Here is a 20,433-nt window from a genome sequence, read left to right on the forward strand (position 1 = left end):
CCTTGTCAGTAATACAGGACAGAAGGATCAGGCGCTGTACAATTTTTCTGGGGGAGTAGACGTTACGCTACGACCCAGATATAATGTTGCAAACAGCTAACAGACACGTCAATGACCGAACAGACACTTCATAATTTGTGAATAAAAATGAGGGGGACACGACGTAGATTTGTGCATAGATCTCCCGATTCGCAGTCGAACACCGTGACCACATGACCGCGACACCGTGCCTCTGCGAAGTCAACGTTGCATATCTTTAGCTTAGAGCGTTCACTGTTTCTATTTTTTTCTTGTTGCACAGTTGAGTGCAATGGTTCAAATGGCTCCGAGCACTATGGGACTTAACATCTGCGGTCATCAGTCCCCTAGAACTTAGAACTACTTAAACCTAGCCGGCCGCGGTGGTCTCGCGGTTCTAGGCACGCAGTCCGGAACCGTGCGACTGCTACGGTCGCAGGTTCGAATCCTGCCTCGGGCATGGATGTGTGTGATGTCCTTAGGTTAGTTAGGTTTAAGTAGTTCTAAGTTCTAGGGGACTGATGACCACAGCAGCTGAGTCCCATAGTGCTCAGAGCCATTTGAACCATTTTGAACTTAAACCTAACTAACCTAAGGACATCACACACATCCATGCCAAGGCAGGATTCGAACCTGCGACCGTAGCAGTCGCGCGGTTAGTTCAGTACACCTTCTTCCTGTTTTCATGCTTGATTTATGTTTAGGTTACGACGGGCTATCCAGTGGGCCACATTACCACTAAAGCGATGAGGAGTTTCCCTTGTCAGTCTAAGTTCGAATTTCTCGACCTCCGTTATCGTGTGGAAAAATGTAGGGTTGCTGATAAGTGGTCAGGAGTGCTCTAACGCGGAAACGGCTATTAGGGTGGCGGTCGTGCGTGTGGAGTGCACATAGTTCTTTTTAGGTTACTGGACCTCCACCCCTCCCTGTCCCTTGGGATCAGAGATGAATTAAAACTAAACTCCGCGCGATAAGGCCCTGAAGGCTCAACGGTACCGACCGGCCGCCGCGTCACGAATTGCCTGCCGAAACAGAACATACATGAGCCCTTCTCAAAGAATACTCGATCTCGCACATCGGGAAAGAAAGTTACTATGACGTCACTAAACTGCAGGAACATCCTTGGTAAAGTCTCATAATTAGTACCGCTTCCTAAAGGTAATAATACCTAGATAGTATTAGGTACAGAAAAGTGGTCTCGTGACATTATTTTGAATGTCCTCTCCGAAAACTGCTTCGATCGGATAGAAAATCAATTCGTGAATCGTTAACGTAGAGAAAGGTATCAGTGGTCACAAGGCAGTTCAAAAATGGCTCCAAGCACAATGAGACTTAACATCTGAGGTCATCAGTCCCCTAGACTTAGAACTACTTAAACCTAACTAACCCATGGACATCACACACATACATGCCCGAGGCAGGATTCGAACCTGCGACCGTAGCAGCAGCGCGGTTCCGGACTGAAGCGCCTAGAACCGCTCGGCCCCTAAGGCAGTGATAGCATCTACGACGACGGGTAATTTTTGCTTATCAGGAGTGATAGGGCAAACACTGTTGAGTATCTGCGTAGTCAACATTAAATATTCAGTGCTGAGGACGAAGATGTTGACTGCAAACGGAAAAAAATTCAGAAGCATCCTTCAATGTTAGTGAACTGCTTATAGATGTTGACACTGAAATTATTGGTATTTCGGAGTACCACTTAAATAATTTGACAATTCAGAGGCATTCTTTACCAGGATACAGATTGGCTGGCTGTTTTTCAAGGAGTTCCTTGAGGGGTGGAGGAATGGCCATGTATGTAAAAAACAGTGTTCCGTCTGAGTCCATAGATGTATCACGGCACTGCACTGAACAGATATTTGAATGTTGTGCAGGGGCAGTTGAATTTAGTGAAACTAAACTTCGAATTATTGTCGCTTATTGGTCATCTAACTCTGATTTCAGAACATTTCTACTGAAGCTAGAGACTGTTCTTGATTCACTTCATAGGAAGTACCAGAAATTAGTTATATGTGGTGACTTCAATATAAATTTTGTATATGATGGTGCGAGAAAACGGATGTTGGTAGATCTCCTAAATTCATATGATTTGATGCAGATTGTCTTTTTTCCAACTAGGGTGCAGGGGAACAGTAGCACAGCCATAGACAATATTTTTAATCATTCTTCATTACTAGATGGGCATTTGTTAGCAAAAGGGTGAATGGCCTTTCAGACCATGATGCACAAATTTTAACACTAAAATGCTTTTGTACTCAAACAAATGTCACATATAGTTACAAACTGTGTAGGGAAGTTAATCCAACAGCAATAGAGAGTTTTTTAACCCTTGTCAAGGAACAAGAGTGGCAGGATATTTGTAGTGCCGTTAACATACACTCCTGGAAATGGAAAAAAGAACACATTGACACCGGTGAGTCAGACCCACCATACTTGCTCCGGACACTGCGAGAGGGCTGTACAAGCAATGATCACACGCACGGCACAGCGGACACACCAGGAACCGCGGTGTTGGCCGTCGAATGGCGCTAGCTGCGCAGCATTTGTGCACCGCCGCCGTCAGTGTCAGCCAGTTTGCCGTGGCATACGGAGCTCCATCGCAGTCTTTAACACTGGTAGCATACCGCGACAGCGTGGACGTGAACCGTATGTGCAGTTGACGGACTTTGAGCGAGGGCGTATAGTGGGCATGCGGGAGGCCGGGTGGACGTACCGCCGAATTGCTCAACACGTGGGGCGTGAGGTCTCCACAGTACATCGATGTTGTCGCCAGTGGTCGGCGGAAGGTGCACGTGCCCGTCGACCTGGGACCGGACCGCAGCGACGCACGGATGCACGCCAAGACCGTAGGATCCTACGCAGTGCCGTAGGGGACCGCACCGCCACTTCCCAGCAAATTAGGGACACTGTTGCTCCTGGGGTATCGGCGAGGACCATTCGCAACCGTCTCCATGAAGCTGGGCTACGGTCCCGCACACCGTTAGGCCGTATTCCGCTCACACCCAACATCGTGCAGCCCACCTCCAGTGGTGTCGCGACAGGCGTGAATGGAGGGACGAATGGAGACGTGTCGTCTTCAGCGATGAGAGTCGCTTCTGCCTTGGTGCCAATGATGGTCGTATGCGTGTTTGGCGCCGTGCAGGTGAGCGCCACAATCAGGACTGCATACGACCGAGGCACACAGGGCCAACACCCGGCATCATGGTGTGGGGAGCGATCTCCTACACTGGCCGTACACCACTGGTGATCGTCGAGGGGACACTGAATGGTGCACGGTACATCCAAACCGTCATCGAACCCATCGTTCTACCATTCGTAGACCGGCAAGGGAACTTGCTGTTCCAACAGGACAATGCACGTCCGCATGTATCCCGTGCCACCCAACGTGCTCTAGAAGGTGTAAGTTAACTACCCTGGCCAGCAAGATCTCCGGATCTGTCCCCCATTGAGCATGTTTGGGACTGGATGAAGCGTCGTCTCACGCGGTCTGCACGTCCAGCACGAACGCTGGTCCAACTGAGGCGCCAGGTGGAAATGGCATGGCAAGCCGTTCCACAGGACTACATCCAGCATCTCTACGATCGTCTCCATGGGAGAATAGCAGCCTGCATTGCTGCAAAAGGTGGATATACACTGTACTAGTGCCGACATTGTGCATGCTCTGTTGCCTGTGTCTACGTGCCTGTGGTTCTGTCAGTGTGATCATGTGATGTATCTGACCCCAGGAATGTGTCAATAAAGTTTCCCCTTCCTGGGACAATGAATTCACGGTGTTCTTATTTCAATTTCCAGGAGTATATAATGCTTTCCTTAACACATTTCTCATGCTCTTATAGAGTTGCTTTCCATTAGAACATTCTAAATGGGCTACTACCAGTTATAGGAAGCCCGGGTGGCTGATTAATGGGATAAGGCTATCATGTAGAACAAAGCGGGAATTATATCAAAATGTTAGAAGTAGTCACAACAAGCCACAGTAGCCCATTACAAACAGTACTGTAAGGTGCTTAAAAATGTTATTAGGAAGGTAAAGAGTATGTGGTTTGCAAATAGAAAAGCTAATTCAAAGGATAAAATTAAAACCATATGATCAGTTGCGAAAGAAATGTCTGGTTAGCAGCACAAGGTCGACGATATAAAGTCAGTTCGTAGTAACAATATTTCTGTTACTGGTAAATCAGATATATGCACAGTATTTAACAATCATTTTCTGAGCATTGCTGGTGAATTTGCCAAGAAAGTTAAATGTTAGGAAAACCAGATGTCAAACTTATATTGGTAGGGAGAAACTTAAGAAAATGTAACGAAAGAAGTGGTTTACAAAACACCTGTCCGACCGATTCTTGAGTATTGCCTATCACTCTGGGACCCTTGCATGTAAGACTAGTAGAGGACTGAGAGAAGATCCAACGAAGAGAGGCGCGTTTCGTAACATGATCGTTTGGTCGGCTCGAGTGCATTATAGAGATGCTCACTCGAGCTAATATAAAGCTTTACTTACTATCGCTCCGCTCAGGCGCCATTTGCAATTGGACAGGTTGGGTCGGAGGGGGGGGGGGGGGGCAGGTCTCAATGGTTCCAGAAGTAGGGGAAAGTCGGGAAAGAGTACGCACTTAGAATTTAACCGCTCATACCCAGTAGATGAGAAGATTAAAACGAACTTTTCGTATAAGAAATTATTGCTATTTGGGAACAACACACATCAGTTGCAGCTGCCTAACCTTTTACATAAACCTTAAATATCAACATATGTAAGATGATTTTCGTTCGTACTCCTAGCCGCTTCGTCTGGTAAGAGTAGAAGACACTTAGTCAAAGCGTGTGCACTAACATATATCACAAGAAAATTCACCTTGTCTTTCATAACCGGTGAATTCTTCATGTCACCTTTGGGAGTCATTACCACACTTCATCCAGTCTTCCACGATAGTCTCCCGGTAGACTTCACCACACTCTGCGTAATTCAAAACATCAGATCCCACCTTGGATTTGGACCAGGTTGTTCCTGAAGATGAACTCCAGATTAGCCCTAGAGATTCTGCGTTGTTGGTACTGTTGCTTTGTCTCTTCTTGGTTTTGTCAGATTTAGCTTGTTCATCTCAGAATGCATTTTTCTCGGATTTTTTTGACACTTTCTTCTTTGTTGTGGATCGATTATATTTTGGCAGTGGGTAAATACTGGATAGGCCTACGCCTTTTCGTATATCAGCCCTCTGAACTTCATTTGAGTTACGTTCTTGGTTTTTCCTTGGTGACTGCACAGTAAATCATCTGTCACTGAGGAGCAGCAGTTGTTCGTGGGCTCCTGTTAATCTCCTTTGAGTTGTTAGAAATTCGGCTCTCTCAGTGATTTCTGATAGAGCAAAGTCTTCTGCTGTGGAGACATCCGATTTGAACGGGAATACTCCAGTTCAGTCGAAGGATTTCTCAGCTGTTTGAATTGCGGCTGCTTTAGATGATGATGATGACATTTGATTTCTGGGGCGCTCAACTGCGCGGTCATCAGCGCCCGTACAAAGTCCCAAGTTTTACACTGTCCAATTTTTTTTACACAATCCAATCTAGTCACTGTCACGAATGATGATGATGACGACGAAATGATGAGGACAACACAAACACCCAATCCCCAGGCAGAGAAAATCCCCAACCCAGTAGGGAATCGAACCCGGGACCCCGCCCGCATCTCGTGGTCGTGCGGTAGCGTTCTCGCTTCCCACGCCCGGGTTCCCGGGTTCGATTCCCGGCGGGGTCAGGGATTTTCTCTGCCTCGTGATGGCTGGGTGTTGTGTGATGTCCTTAGGTTAGTTAGGTTTAAGTAGTTCTAAGTTCTAGGGGACTGATGACCATCGATGTTAAGTCCCATAGTGCTCAGAGCCATTTGAACCATTTTTGAACCGGGACCTCGTGATCCAGAGGCAGCAACGCTAGCCACTACACCACAAGCTGCGGACAGGCTGCTCTAGAAAATGCAGCTCGAAACAAGGCACTCAGATCTGTCTGCCTAATGGCTCTTCTCGTATTAGTAACCGCTAGAAACGAAGAGGGAGGGGTGTTGAGAGTACGCGCCTAGTCTTTCCCGCTGTCACAACGTACTCTTAATCGATGAGCCACGGAGTTGGAAAAAATATCACAAATGGCAGTCTCTGCTTGGTTCCGCTGTCAGTTGTATTCACGTGCTACAACCACTAAACCTGACGGAGCTCTTCAAGATTACATGCGATGGCGTCAATATCCACTGAAGAGTCGAAGAAACTGTTACTCCTGCCGGATATCCGTGTAGCGCCCCCGCTAGCACGCAGAAGTGCCGCAACACGACGTAGCATGGACTCGACTAATATCTGAAGTAGTGCTGGAAGCAACTGACACGATGAATCCATAAATCCGTAAGAGTACGATGGGGTGGAGATCCTTTCTGAACAATGCGTTGCTAGGCATTCGAGATATGCTCAATAAAGATCATGTCTGGGGAATATGGTGGCCAGCGGAAGTGTTTAAACTCAAAAGAGTGTTCCTGGAGCCACTCTGTAGCAATTCTGGCCGTGTGGGTGTCGCATTGTCCTGCTGGAATTGTCCAAGTCCGTCGGAATGCACAATGGACATGAAAGGATGCAGGTGATAACACAGGATGCTTACGTACGTGTCACCTGTCAGAGTCGTATCTAGACGTATCAAGGGTCCCATATCATTCTAACTGCACATTATTACAGAACATCCACCAGCTGACAGGCAGGGTCCACGGATTCATGAGGTTGTCTCCGTACCCGTTCACGTCCATCCGCTCGACACAATATGAAACGAAACTCGTCCGACCAGGCAACATATATCCAGTCATCAACAGTCCAATGTCGGTGTTGACGGACCAGGTGAGGCGTAAGGCTTTGTGTCGTGCAGTCATCGAGGATACACCAGTGAGCCTTCGGCTCCTAAAACCCATATCGATGATTTTTCGTTGAATGGTTTGCACGCTGACACTTGTTGATGGCCCAGCTTTGAAATCTGCAGCAATTTTCGGAAGGGTTGCACTTCTGTCACGTTGAACGATTCTCTTCAGTCATCGCTGGTCCGGTTCTTGCAGGATCGTTTTCCGGCCACAGCGATGTCGGAGATTTGATGTTTTACCGGATTCCTGATATTCACGGTGCACTCGTGAAATGGTCGTACGGGAAAATCCCCTCGTCCTCGGAGATGCTGTGTCCCATCGCTCGTGCGCCTACTACAACGCCTCGTTCAAACTCACTCAGATCTTGCTAACCTGCCATTTTAGCAGCAGTAACCGGTCTAACAACTGTGCCAGACACTTTTGTCTTATATAGGGGTCCGCAGCTCGTGGTCGTGCGGTAGCGTTCTCGCTTCCCGCGCCCGGGTTCCCGGGTTCGATTCCCGGCGGTGTCAGGGATTTTCTCTGCCTCGTGATGACTGGGTGTTGTGTGCTGTCCTTAGGTTAGTTAGGTTTAAGTAGTTCTAAGTTCTAGGGGTCTGATGACCATAGATGTTAAGTCCCATAGTGCTCAGAGCCATTCTTATATAGGTGCTGCCGACCGCAGCGCCGTATTCTGCATGTTCGCATATCTCTGTATTTGAATACGCGTACATCATCATTACTCTACCATTCAGACATTTGGGATTACACTCGTTCGGTATGAGACGTTCCCGGGGAGGGGGCAGGGGGTTTCACTGCTGTCCAATCCGCACAATAACCATGGGTTCGGTGTGGGGCGGCGTTGGGGTGGGTGGACTGCTATGGTCTGTTGTGGGGTTGTGAACCACTGAGGGCTACGGCAGGACGAATCCTCTCCGTCGTGTATGGTCCCCAGTTTAATACACAATAATACACACACAATACATGTAGACGTAACTAATAGTAATGTTAATTTAGGTACTCACCATTCATGTAATACATGTTCCCATGGTCCACGTAGCCGTTCGTGTACACGTATTGCTCTTCAGGAACATTCACCAAACCGCACCGCTCATTTGGAATTACTTCTTCGCCAATCTGCGCTGCAAGAACGAAAAACCACCGTTAGCGGAACACAGAGATTCCTATAATATTAAATACCATTCTATGATTTAAAGCTATGCAAAATAACCTTTAGGTTTCTATGTCCCCATCGAGCGATGAAACAGCAATGGTTTTGTACGTAAGTATACAAAAATACTAAACAAGGAAGAAATACAGCATTACACAGCCTGAAAAAGAACTTTTCAGCTAGATACATTTTACGGAGAACGAAAGTTTTACTACGAGCTTGTCGTGGAGGATCTTGAAGACAGAACTAAGGCCAACACCAGTTTAAAAAGAAATAGTCATTTACAAGACAAAGCAAAATAATACAACGTGAACTTCTTTGAACAAAAAAAATCGTAATTTTAAGTGGGCGTAGCTTTCAGTTCGCTTATTTCCCTGTTTTATTTCCTTTCTTTTAAACGTTTACTTATGTACTCGTTACCGTGCTTATTTACTGCCTCGGTCCAGGTGGCAGCACCTGCTACAAAGGGAGAAGACTAACATCCGGAAAATAAAACATCTCCTCGCCTCAGCGACGGGGTATTATTCAAGGCATCAGCAGCTGCAGAAGTTAGTTGTTTTACTTACCAATAAATGCAAGTCCGCCAACAGTAGAGAACAGTGCAGATTAATATGATGAATCATTCGCTATTGGGAGAGGCTGCATCCCACATACATCACACAATCAGGACGGATAAAATGCTACACCGCTGCGTAACAAATGTTACTTCTTAATTTAATTGTGTTGCCTTCGTGATACTCTTATCTTTTACTAAGCTCTGGTAGCAGTTTTCATACATTACTCAGCTGTACTGTGATATTGCTTGCCACCAAAGCTAACTGCACAGCTAGGAGGTAAATCATTTTGTTCTATCACATATTCTGTCATTAGTTCCTAAGTACTCTTCTCCATTCCGTAAGCACTCACGACCTCGGGACGTATTACAGAGTGGTTGTAATTAAACTTTCGCTACTTGGGTCAGTGTAGACGGAAAACTATTTACCGTATGTGTACCCAACTATAAGGGAATGATGTCCAGAACGTACGCTGCAGGATTTGCGTTGTTAGTAGTTCAAAATGGTTCAAGTGGCTCTGACCACTATGGGCCTTAACATCTGTGGTCATCAGTCCCCTAGAACTTAGAACTACTTAAACCTAACTAACCTAAGGACATCACACACATCCATGCCAGAGGCAGGATTCGAACCTGCGACCGTAGCAGTCGCGCGGTTCCGGACTGAGCGCCTAGAACCGCTAGACCACCGCGGCCGGCGTTGTTAGTAGTGTGTCATGACTTGCTGTCAGGCGCCGGTACCTGTACAGTGACTCAGGAGTGAAACACAAGCATCAGTGTGCATTACAGCTGCAGACAGTCAGCATGGGTCTGGACAAGACGAGCAGGTCCTTATTCGTAAAGTTGTTTTACCAAAACAACAGCAATAGTACTCGCGAGTATCGACGCATTAAAGGAATACGGAGAGGTCCTCTTTCCGCATCGGGGTTGAAGAGCATGGTTCGGAAACTCGAATTAAGTGGCGATTTGAGAATTTTTCCTGGGAGAGGCGACGGCCAGTTGTGCACAGCGCACAAGCTGTGTTACGACAGTTCTACATTCCATGGTCCACCGCTCGAAAAGTGCTGTTTAATAATTAATGTCGTGTGACTAGGGCCTCCCGTCGGGTAGACCGTTCGCCGGGTGCAAGTCTTTCGATTTGACGCCACTTCGGCGACTGGGGCGTCGATGAGGATGAAATAATGATGATTAGGACAACACAACACCCAGTCTCTGAGCGGAGAAAATCTCCGACCCAGCCGGGAATCGAACCCAGGCCCTTAGAATTGACATTCTGTCGCGCTGACCGCTCAGCTACCGGGGCGAACGAAAAGTGCTGTGAACAGTTGTGAAATGTTACCTCTAGTGTGGTGTCGTGGATTCAGATGGTGGTAACTTTGAGAAACGTTTGTAACATGGAACGTAAACGTGGTACGCAGTTAACAACAAATATAACCCTTTCAGGTGGATATTAAAATGTGTTTCTTTCAATGGTTTATTCGTTATTTCTCTTCCGAATGTCTCTACAAATGTTTCCACAAAGTTTCATTGTCCTGCAATCCCTCGTTTTCCATGGGCGCCCTCTCATGTAGCGAAAGTCTAGTTACAACCACCCTGTACGTTGGAGTGAGATTGCCAATTTTTTGAGCCGTTGATATGAAAGACTTTACTAAGAGACTCATTATGGAGAAAGATGTGAGTGATGAACAGGATACTTACAGTCTGTGTCAAATGTTACCTGCATTATCGGACATTGCATCAACGGCTGGGCCTTTCTAATGAAAATAAATGTAATAAATTACTAGCAATATTCCAGACGAAAAGTGAAGACAAGGTGTATATTATTAAAGTTTCGTAGTCTTTTGAACCGCTTCGTGAATGACTTATATTAAAGAGATTACAGGTATTAGTAACGCATAAAACATATCTTCTATTCAATGAGACACTTTTAACACATGGGAACATACCTTGCCTAGTTATTCATTTGACATCAAACCCTGAGAACCATCTTTATGAGAGATATTTAAGTACCGAGGTGGAGCCGGCCGGAGTGGCCGAGCGGTTAAAGGCGCTACAGTGTGGAACCGCACGACCGCTACGGTCGCAGGTTCGAATCCTGCCTCGGGCATGGATGTGTGTGATGTCCTTAGGTTTAAGTAGTTCTAAGTTCTAGGGGACTTATGACCACAGCAGTTGAGCCCATAGTGCTCAGAGCCATTTGAACCATTTGAACCGAGGTGGGGTTCCTCTTATTTCCTCAGCGCAATGTGCCAAGCTTGTTGCTCCGCGCTATTTATGACTTCAGTGAGTGTTTATGTAATGTACTGAAGGATTTTATTTCAATTGTTAGTGGTGTTTATGCAAATTAAACAAGGGCAAGAGCCCCTGCATAAACTAATCCTCTAAAATACTAACAAATGTAATGTCCCCGCCGGCCGCTGTGGCCGAGTGGCTCTAGGCGCTTCAGTCTAGAACCGCGCTGCTGCTACGGTCGCAGGATCGAATCCTGCCTCGGGCTTGGATGTGTGTTATGTCTTTAGGTTAGTTAGGTTTAAGTAGTTCTAAGTGAAGGGGACTGATGACCTCAGATGTTAAGTTCCATAGTGCTTAGTGCCATTTGAACCATTTTGTAATGTTGTAATGTCCCCACCTGATGAATGACCCACCACATATTTATTTATTGTTCTCTTTACTTTCACAGGTTGGTTCCGAATGTTTGAGTGAAAGTAGCTTGCTCGTGAAACTATTCACCCGAGCTTACTTAGCGAAAGAGTTCATTTCGGTTGAACGTAATAACCAGGCCGTTGTTTGAAATCCAATAGTGTTCCCATCTAAGTTTGGATAGTTATTGTCATATGAATGGACGGTTACCCTGTTGTAGTATTCCACCACTTGGAATGGACGCTTAAGGATTAAAGATTAGCCGGCCCGGGTGGCCGAGCGGTTCTACTCGCTACAGTCTGGAACCGTGCGACCGCTACGGTCGCAGGTTCGAATCCTGCCTCGGGCATGGATGTGTGTGATGTCCTTAGGTTAGTTAGGTTTAAGTAGTTCTAAGTTCTAAGGGACTGATGACCTCAGCTGTTAAGTCCCATAGTGCTCAGAGCCATTTTTGATTAAAGATTGACTCCTTTTCACCTTTAACATGTTCACGCCGGCGCTGAGAATTGTGTTTCTCGCTGTGGGGCAGCGGGCATATTCATGCTTTCCTTCAGCTGGCTGTGCTGCTTTTTCTGTTTCTCGTCGTAGGACAATCAAAATGTTCAAATATGTGTGAAATCGTATGGGACTTAACTGCTGAGGTCATCAGTCCCAAAGCTTACACATTACTTAACCTAAATTATCCTAAGGACAAACACACACATCCATGCCCGAGGGAGGACTCGAACCTCCGCCGGGACCAGCCGCACAATCCATGACTGCAGCGCCTTAGACCGTTCGGCTAATGTAGGACAATCATCATATTCAAACGCTCTAGGCTGCTATTTTAATATATCGACCTTTTATTTTGAAACTGGTAGAAGTCCAGCCTTTTAAAACAACGAAAAAGCACCTAAAATAATTTGGCCCAAAATTAACCACAAATTATGAGAATGCTCTCTCGTTGAAGGGGCACACAAAATTGTATTCACAGCTGTTCGTTGTGCCTGGCTTATAGGTAATACATCGTAGGTTCTCATACAGCTGGTAGCATAATGTGTAGAGTCGAGCGTGAGCCACCAGTGGTACACGCCACACGGTGAGAGGGTCTAGCGTGAGCCACCGACGGTACACGCCGGCGTGAACGTGTTAAAGGAACTCACTATCGACTGACATTTACAGGAAAACTAGTGGACCACTTGCAAGTTGTAACGCAATATGACTTATATTTACAGTATCAGCGACAATTTACACAATACCGTACTAACTACCAGGATTATGGCCTCATGACGTTTGTCCGATACCATAACACTTGTAATATCGAAACAACCCTTGAAGATTCCCATCCTCTAAAGTCGAAAGGACGGCTTCACGAGTACAACTGCCTGCTCCGCTGTAGTATTCCTAGAACCACTCTGATCAGTTTTCAGCTTACATATCCCATAGAAGCTAACTTTAATTTCTAGTGGTGTGAGAACCATTGTTAGTGGCTTGATAGAGCCTTCATGCAAAACCGTCCAATTATCGTTAGCGACGACAGCATCTGCGTTTGACCAGCATTCTACCCAAAGTGGGTCGCGAAGTTTTCAATGGTGTATTTCTGACACAAAAGATCAATAGTGCATGGAGGACCACTGAATGTACAACAGTTTGTGACATTATTAGTCCAAATTCGATCCCCGTAATTTAAGCTCTCACGTAAACAGCTTAATCCATATTGGATGTAAACAAACCAGTCAAAATTCGGTTTATCAACATTGTATATGATTTATTTTTATTTACGTCCATGTAGAAGGTGTACTTACAATGTTTTCCAGTATTTAGTCCAACATTCACAATTACTAAAGTGTATCAGGGATTTCCATGACGTAGTCAACTCGAGTCACCACACTGATGAACATTTAAACTGGAAGAAATACATTTGGAACTTCGAAACAACTTAGTTCAACCCCATTTTCATTTCCAACCAATGCAAATATGGGAAAGCACATATCAGTAAGTTGAAATATATTCCGTAATTTCATTCAGTAATGTCATGTGGAATAATGTTCTGAGGTAACTCATCTTTAAGGTAGCCCAAAAACGTGCTGTATGAATAATATGTAGTGCTCAAGCACAATCATCTTGTGAATATCTGTTTAAGGAATTAGGTATTTTGACTACCCATAGTATATTTATTCCCTCAAGAAGTTGGTTGTATATAATCTACTGCGGTTCAAAATGAACAATAATATACGTAATAACAATTCCAGAAAGAAAATGACAGTCATTACTCCACATTAACGTTGTCTTGAGAAGAAAAAGGGATTCACAATGCTGCTCCCAAATTTTTTGATCACTTACCGAATGATATAAAATGTGTGACATACAAGAAAGTTAAATTTGAAAACAAACTGAAAAAGTTTCTCATTCACAACTCTTTCTATCCCGCAGGCAAATTTCTATTTATGCAATGTGCAAAAGGTGGTGGCTAGCAAATAATAACTCATAACTGAATTTTAAAAAAAATAATTATAAATGGTCAGCATGTAACCATATTTGCATATGAATATGTAACGTGAATGTGTAAAGTGACTTATTCCACACCGTTACGATCAATCATACAAATGATCCATGAAACACCAAACTAACTACACTACTGGCCATTAAAATTGCTACACCACGAAGATGAGGTGCTACAGACGCGAAATTTAACCGACAGGAAGAAGATGCTGTGATATGTAAATGATTACCTTTTCAGAGAATTCACACAAGGCTGGAGCCGGTGGCGACACCTACAACGTGCTGACATGAGGAAGGTTTCCAACCGATTTCTTATACACAAACAGCAGTTGACCGGCGTTGCCTGGTCAAACGTTGTTGTGATGCCTCGTGTAAGGAGGAGAAATGCGTACAATCACGCTTCCGGCTTTGATAAAGGTCGGATTGTAGCCTATCGCGATTGCGGTTTATCGTATCGCGACATTGCTACTCGCGTTGGTCGAGATCCAATGACTGTTAGCAGAATCTGGAATCGGTGGGTTCAGGAGGGTAATACGGAACGCCGTGATGGATCCCAACGGCCTCGTATCACTAGCAGTCGAGATGACAGGCATCTTATCCGCATGGCTGTAACGGATCGTGCAGCCACGTCTCGATCTCTGAGTCAACAGATGGTGACGTTCGCAGGATAACAACCATCTGCACGATCAGTTAGACGACGTTTGCAGCAGCATGGACTATTAGCTCGGAAACCACGGCTGCGGTTACCCTTGACGCTGCATCACAGACAGGAACGTCAGCGATGGTTTACTCAACGTCGAACCTTGGTGCACGAATGGCGAAACGTCATTTTTTCGGATGAATCCAGGTTCTGTTTACAGCATCATGATGGTCGCATCCGTGTTTGGCGACATCGCGGTGAACACACATTGGAAGCATGTATTCGTCATCGCCATACTGGCGTATCACACGGTTACACGTCACGACCACCTCTTGTTCGCATTGACGGCACTTTGAACAGTGGACGTTACATTTAAGATGTGTTACGACCCGTGGCTCTACCCTTCATTCGATCCCTGCGAAACCCTGCATTTCAGCAGGACAATGCACGACCGCATGTTGCAGTTCCTGTACGGGCCTTTCTGGATACAGAAAATGTTCGACTGCTGCCCTGGCCAGCACATTCTCCAGATCCCTCACCAACTGAAAACGTCTGGTCAATGGTGGCCGAGCAACTGGCTTGTCACAATACGCCAGTCAGTACTCTTGACGAACTGTGGTATCGTGTTGAAGCTGCATGGGCAGCTGTACCTGTACACGCCATCCGAGCTCTGTTTTGCTCAATGCCCAGGCGTATCATGGCCATTATTACGGCCAGAGTTGGTTGCTCTCGATACTGATTTTTCTGGATCCATGCACCCAAATTGCGTGAAAATGTAATCACATGTCAGTTCTAGTATAATATATTTGTCCAATGAATACCCGTTTATCATCTGCATTTCTTCTTGCTGTAGCAATTTTAATGGCCAGTAGTGTAACTACATCCCAACACGTTATGCAGTGCCGAAAAATACTGTAATACCCTCTAGGATTGGTGCACGTTGAGATGTTGTACTGTTAGTAATTCATTTGCTACGGTTACTGGCATTCCCATGGCGCGCAGGAGCTTGTCTGTGCACCCTCTGTTTCTTACCCGCATACAATAACTGTGACGAGTTTAGAAGTGAACATTGATTAAAACTTCAAATCTACGGTACAAACATACCCCACCGACGAATACGTATTCCTGTTGAGAAACTGCAGCCATTTGAACGAGATCGCATTTTGGATCTGCGATAAGCCATATGGACACATCGACGGACTGCTGTACATATTGGGCACAGTGTCTCTTATGTGTGGTTGTTTCCATCAGTGGTCTATGGAACATTCGCACACCTGCAGACCAGGTTCTGGACTTCTGCGTAGCACAGAATTAGGCCGAGTCTGACGCGTATAGCTGCCACTTGGTCTCAGGCGCCATGTCACGGATTGCGCGGCCCCTCTCGCCGGAGGTTCGACTCCTCCCTCGGGCATGGGTGCGTGTGTTGTTCTTAGCATAAGTTAGTTTAAGTTAGGTTAAGTAGTATGTAAGTCTAGGGACCGATGACCTCAGCTTTTTGGTCCCTTAGTAATTCATACACATTAGAACATTTTTTCTGACGCATATTTCGAGCAGCGGCGGCCGACCGAACATCAGCCATGGAAGAAATTCGGGCACATGTTGCACCTATTGTGATGCCGAGGAACATTGGAATCCGTCTGCTTGCAGTAGGACTAATGTCACCTGCGTCTCTGGCCAGGCAGCCACCGACACCACGACACTCTTAAACATGGCTACTCTGGCGTCGTGAAAGACTCGACTAGAGGATGGAATGACGCTCTGTCGTCTTCAGTGATGAGGGTAGGTTTTGTCTTTATGCGAGTATTGGACGTACAGGCGTATGGCGTAGAGCTGGTGAGCGGACTAGTGAGTTGCATGCGTTCACGACACGCAGATCCCGCCCCAGATCTCATTGTGTGGGAGGGCACCAGTTACAACTCGCTGTCACAATTTGTGTTTCTACGTGGTAAAGTAGCCATTGCCCGCTACATTGCATGCGTTGTTATGCCCGTGATACTGCCATTTCTTCGACTGTGAGGTGGTGTTGTTTTTCAGCAGGACAAAGCACGTCCATATGCGGCTGCTGGTATGGATTGTGCTCTTGTACGTATACAACAACTGCTCTGGCCAGAAGAGGCTCCAGATCTATCGTCAGTGGGACACACAGAAGTCATGGTGAAGTGGGAACTTACACGTTCCCCAGGGTCTGCGAGAACCACTTCCGAATTGCAACAAAGGTTACAAGATGCTTGGGACAGTCTGTTGCAGGCTGTCATTCAGCGTATAATCATTTGCATGCGATAACACACTCCTAGGTTGCTGTCAGAGGTGGATACGTGGTATACTGATGCGACTGTTTGGGTATCCATTATTGTGACATGTTAATTTCATTTGGTCTGAATTTATCACGTACTCCTACAATGATGAACTATTTCTGGCACATCCTTTGTCAATAAAATGACTTTAAATTTGTGGGTGTTGCATTTTCTCCGGCAGTGTATGATTTAGTTTTATTTTCGTCAATGTATAAGGTGTAACTACAATGTTTTACTATATTTAGCCCAATATTCGCAACCACTAGAGAGCATCTGGACTTTCCGTGACGTAGTCATTTCGTGTCACCGTGATATAATCCCAGCGCACAATACGGTGCTCTGTTTCGAAGGGGGAAAGACTAGGGCTTCATGTCCCGTCGACGACGAGATCATCATAGGCTGGACGACGATGGGAACGCACATTGGTCGTTATCTTCTGGAAGATGCTTACCTGAAGTGATTTAGGGGAACCATATAAAACCTAAAATCCATATTATGGAAGAGATCACGAATGCCACTCCTCCCAAATGCGAGCACAATACCTGAATTACTGTGTCACCTCTCACGGTAAATTTTTTGTTTCGCTGTACTACATTCATCGCGGAGATTAAGTGTTCCCCCACTTGAAGTGGGAAATAATATGACTCCACAGTCGTAAACTTCTTTAGTACGTAAGCCTGGCGGCCAGATTTATTTAAATAAGGTTTAATTCTTTCACCTGCTGTCTCTATGGAAACAATCTCAAGATGTTGAATGGCACAATTTGTTGACATTGGTTCACACAACTAGAAAATTGTTAGTATTGCCAAATAAAAAATCTAGAAATTCTTGAATTGATGGTTTGGTAGCAGTCGTGAGTGTGAGATAAAAATTGTACTTCGTTCTTACAGTGTGATTTAGCTGCTCCTACCGATGTCGTTTTATGCAACCCGCAATATTTTATCTGGCCTTGAAGAACCACGCGCAAGATTTTCTTATTCTCTCGCTCGCTTCGTGCTTAGTCCTATAGAATAAATGTACAAGACCTTTTTGTAGGAAATTTAATGTAGTTAAATTTTGTACTTGGATATGTTTTCGCTGGAGACCACGGTTTTTCGAATGAATCAAGAAAAACGCACTTCCATCCCCACTGATCCCTCATCAGTCAGGATTTCTAGTATGTTGTTCGTGGCACTGCCTTCTACTACTGTACATGAATTTCCGACTACACGAACTAATCCCGATATTTGATCTTTTTTGGTCTCTGTTGATTGGGATTTTACGCCACCAGTATAGCTAGTTATTTCGTTAACATTATTCATTTAAACGTGTCCGTGAGGGCAATGAAAGAAAAAAAACTTCTTTTGGAAACGTTACCCTAAAACTAATTATGTTACCAATTCGATCCAAACTTAACCCTTACAAATGGTTCAAAGGGCTCTAAGCACTATGGGACTTAATATCTGAGGTCATCTGTCCCCTAGAACTTAGAACTACTTAAACCCAACTAACCTAAGGACATCACACACATCCATGCCCGAGGTAGGATTCGAACCTGCGACCGTACCAGCAGCGCGGTTCCGAAGCGCCTAGAACCGCTCGGCCACAGCGGCCGGCATTAACCCTTACAAGTACATTAGTTTCGTAATCCGAAGGTTCTAATACAACACTGTCATCGTGTATTTTACGCTGTTAAAATTCAAAAAAATGTTAAATAAAATTTACACAAACGTCAGTCTTACAATTTGTAAGCGTTCGATTAACCCGGTGGCGTAATGAGGCCAGTCAGTGAAGACCAAAAAAGGTCGAATGTGGGAAATAATCCGTACAGTTGCACGTTTTGGTACAGTGACAGTGACAGAAGGGAGTGCCATGAACGACACACTAGAAATTCTGACCGGTGGCGCTGAGGTGCGAGTGGAGGTGCGTTTGAAGGTCACTTTTGTTCGTTTCTCTTGAATAGCTCGAGAACTACAGCCTCTAGCGATATCGTATCCCAGTAAAAAAATTAACTACGTTGAATTTTTTTCAAAAAGGTCCCGTTCATTTTTTTTTCTATAGTAACAAGAGATTGCGCGTAGCGAGCGAGAGAATATGAAAATCTCGCACGTTTTTTGAAGAGAACGTGAACGCAGAACGTGAACTTTGTCTTTTCGATGAATACAATGTAGATCCGCGAGGCACTTTAACTGCATCATATTCACCTAGAATTACGTAAAGGTTCTTGAAATATCGAGCGAGCCAGTTCCAGGCACATCCCTAAAGAAATTTACATTATTCGAAGCTTCTTACTGTTAACGGCCTAACATCTAATACCTCAAGTCTAACTAAGGAAATCTTGACTTCCGGTCCCTATCTACAGAAGCGATAAATTAGTTTTAATACGAAAAGTATGAGGCACTGATGTGGGACAGAGTATGCATGTGACAAATTTATGCAGCCATTACCACGTTGTCAGGACAAAAATAGAAAAACGCAGAGTGTTGTATACATTTGTTGGCTCGATGTCAACGTGGCCGCATTACTCTTGTCTCTTTATAAACGCAAAATGTTAAGGACCATTTTTCTCGGAGCTCCATCACTATTAGGGAACTTTCCTCCATTGGATCTCTGCCAAAAAATTTCATTGTGAGCGCTGGTCTACGTATTTAAGAATCCCAAAAACTTCACGGAAACAAGTCGATGGCGTAAGAAACGGATGTCAAATTTATAACGGTATGGAGGAGGTTATAGCATAATGCGACGATGAAAAATTGAGGAAAGCGTTTCAAAGTGTATTACTGAATATCGTAGTGGTGGAAAGACTTATTACAAAATATCAGTATCACCTGGATGCATTTTAAAAGTTGTTGAATTGTGATGTTGTTGGGATTCTAGGGAATATACACAGTACTAATTAACACTGTTCTAATCACAATGTCGCTAAATGCAGGCACATTCGTTTGTACTCGACCCGGAGATACCCAGTTTGAATCCTAATGGTGGAAGACAGTTTCATTACATGTATTTGGCAGGTAACAGGACTGCAGGTGCCACCCCAATGTCTTGGCGTGAATACCAAAACTCTCCACAGTTGCCTTTAATATTTCTTTTAATATGATATGATCCCCCAGGAAAACCGTGACCGTGATAGTACTAGAACTTAACACAGGATGCTAGCCCGTAGTAATGAGACAGGAATTTTTTGATTACCAGTTTATACCCTTACGAGGTAGATCTAAAAATGGTTAAAATGGCTCTAAGCACTATGGAACTTAACATCTGAGGTCATCAGTCCCCTAGACTTAGAACTACTTAAACCTAACTAACCTAAGGACATCACACCCACCCAAGCCCGAGGCAGGACCGTAGCAGCAGCGCGGTTCCAGACTGAAGCGCCTAAAACCGCTCGGCCACAGCGGCCGGCGGGGTAGATCTATGGAACATAAATCAAGAAAATTTACATAGGGAAACTTCTTTTTTGTTTTTGGTTCGATAGATTGTGCAGAAACCAAGTTGCGGTTGCAAGAGTTGAAGGGCATGAAAGAGAAGCAATAATTGGTAAGCGAGTGAGATAGGGTTGTAGCTTATCCCCAATATTATTCAATACGTACATTGAGCTAGTAGTAAAGAAAAAATAGGAGGAATTTGGAAAGGAAATTTAGGTTCAGAGATAAGAAATGCAAACTTGGAGGTTTGCCGATGATATTGTAATTCTGTCAGAATGGTTAAGAAGATGGAAGATCAGTTCAACAGAATGGGTGGTGTAGTGAACAGAAGTTATACGCTGTCCAGACACATTGATGTAGCCACCCG

At 44.9% G+C, this 20,433-nt stretch overlaps 1 protein-coding gene across 2 annotated transcripts in view; it reads right to left on the reverse strand.

The window, feature by feature from the left end:
- The window catches only part of LOC124555251, a 532,173-nt gene that overhangs the window by 88,039 nt on the left and 423,701 nt on the right, over window positions 1–20,433 (reverse strand). For both annotated transcript variants that reach the window (XM_047129116.1, XM_047129115.1), the window contains exon 4: window positions 7,906–8,022. In XM_047129116.1, the coding sequence (XP_046985072.1) occupies window positions 7,906–8,022 (117 nt within the window). The remainder of the gene's footprint in view (window positions 1–7,905; window positions 8,023–20,433) is intronic.

Source organism: Schistocerca americana, chromosome X (assembly GCF_021461395.2).
Source record: "Schistocerca americana isolate TAMUIC-IGC-003095 chromosome X, iqSchAmer2.1, whole genome shotgun sequence".
NCBI lineage: Eukaryota > Metazoa > Arthropoda > Insecta > Orthoptera > Acrididae > Schistocerca > Schistocerca americana.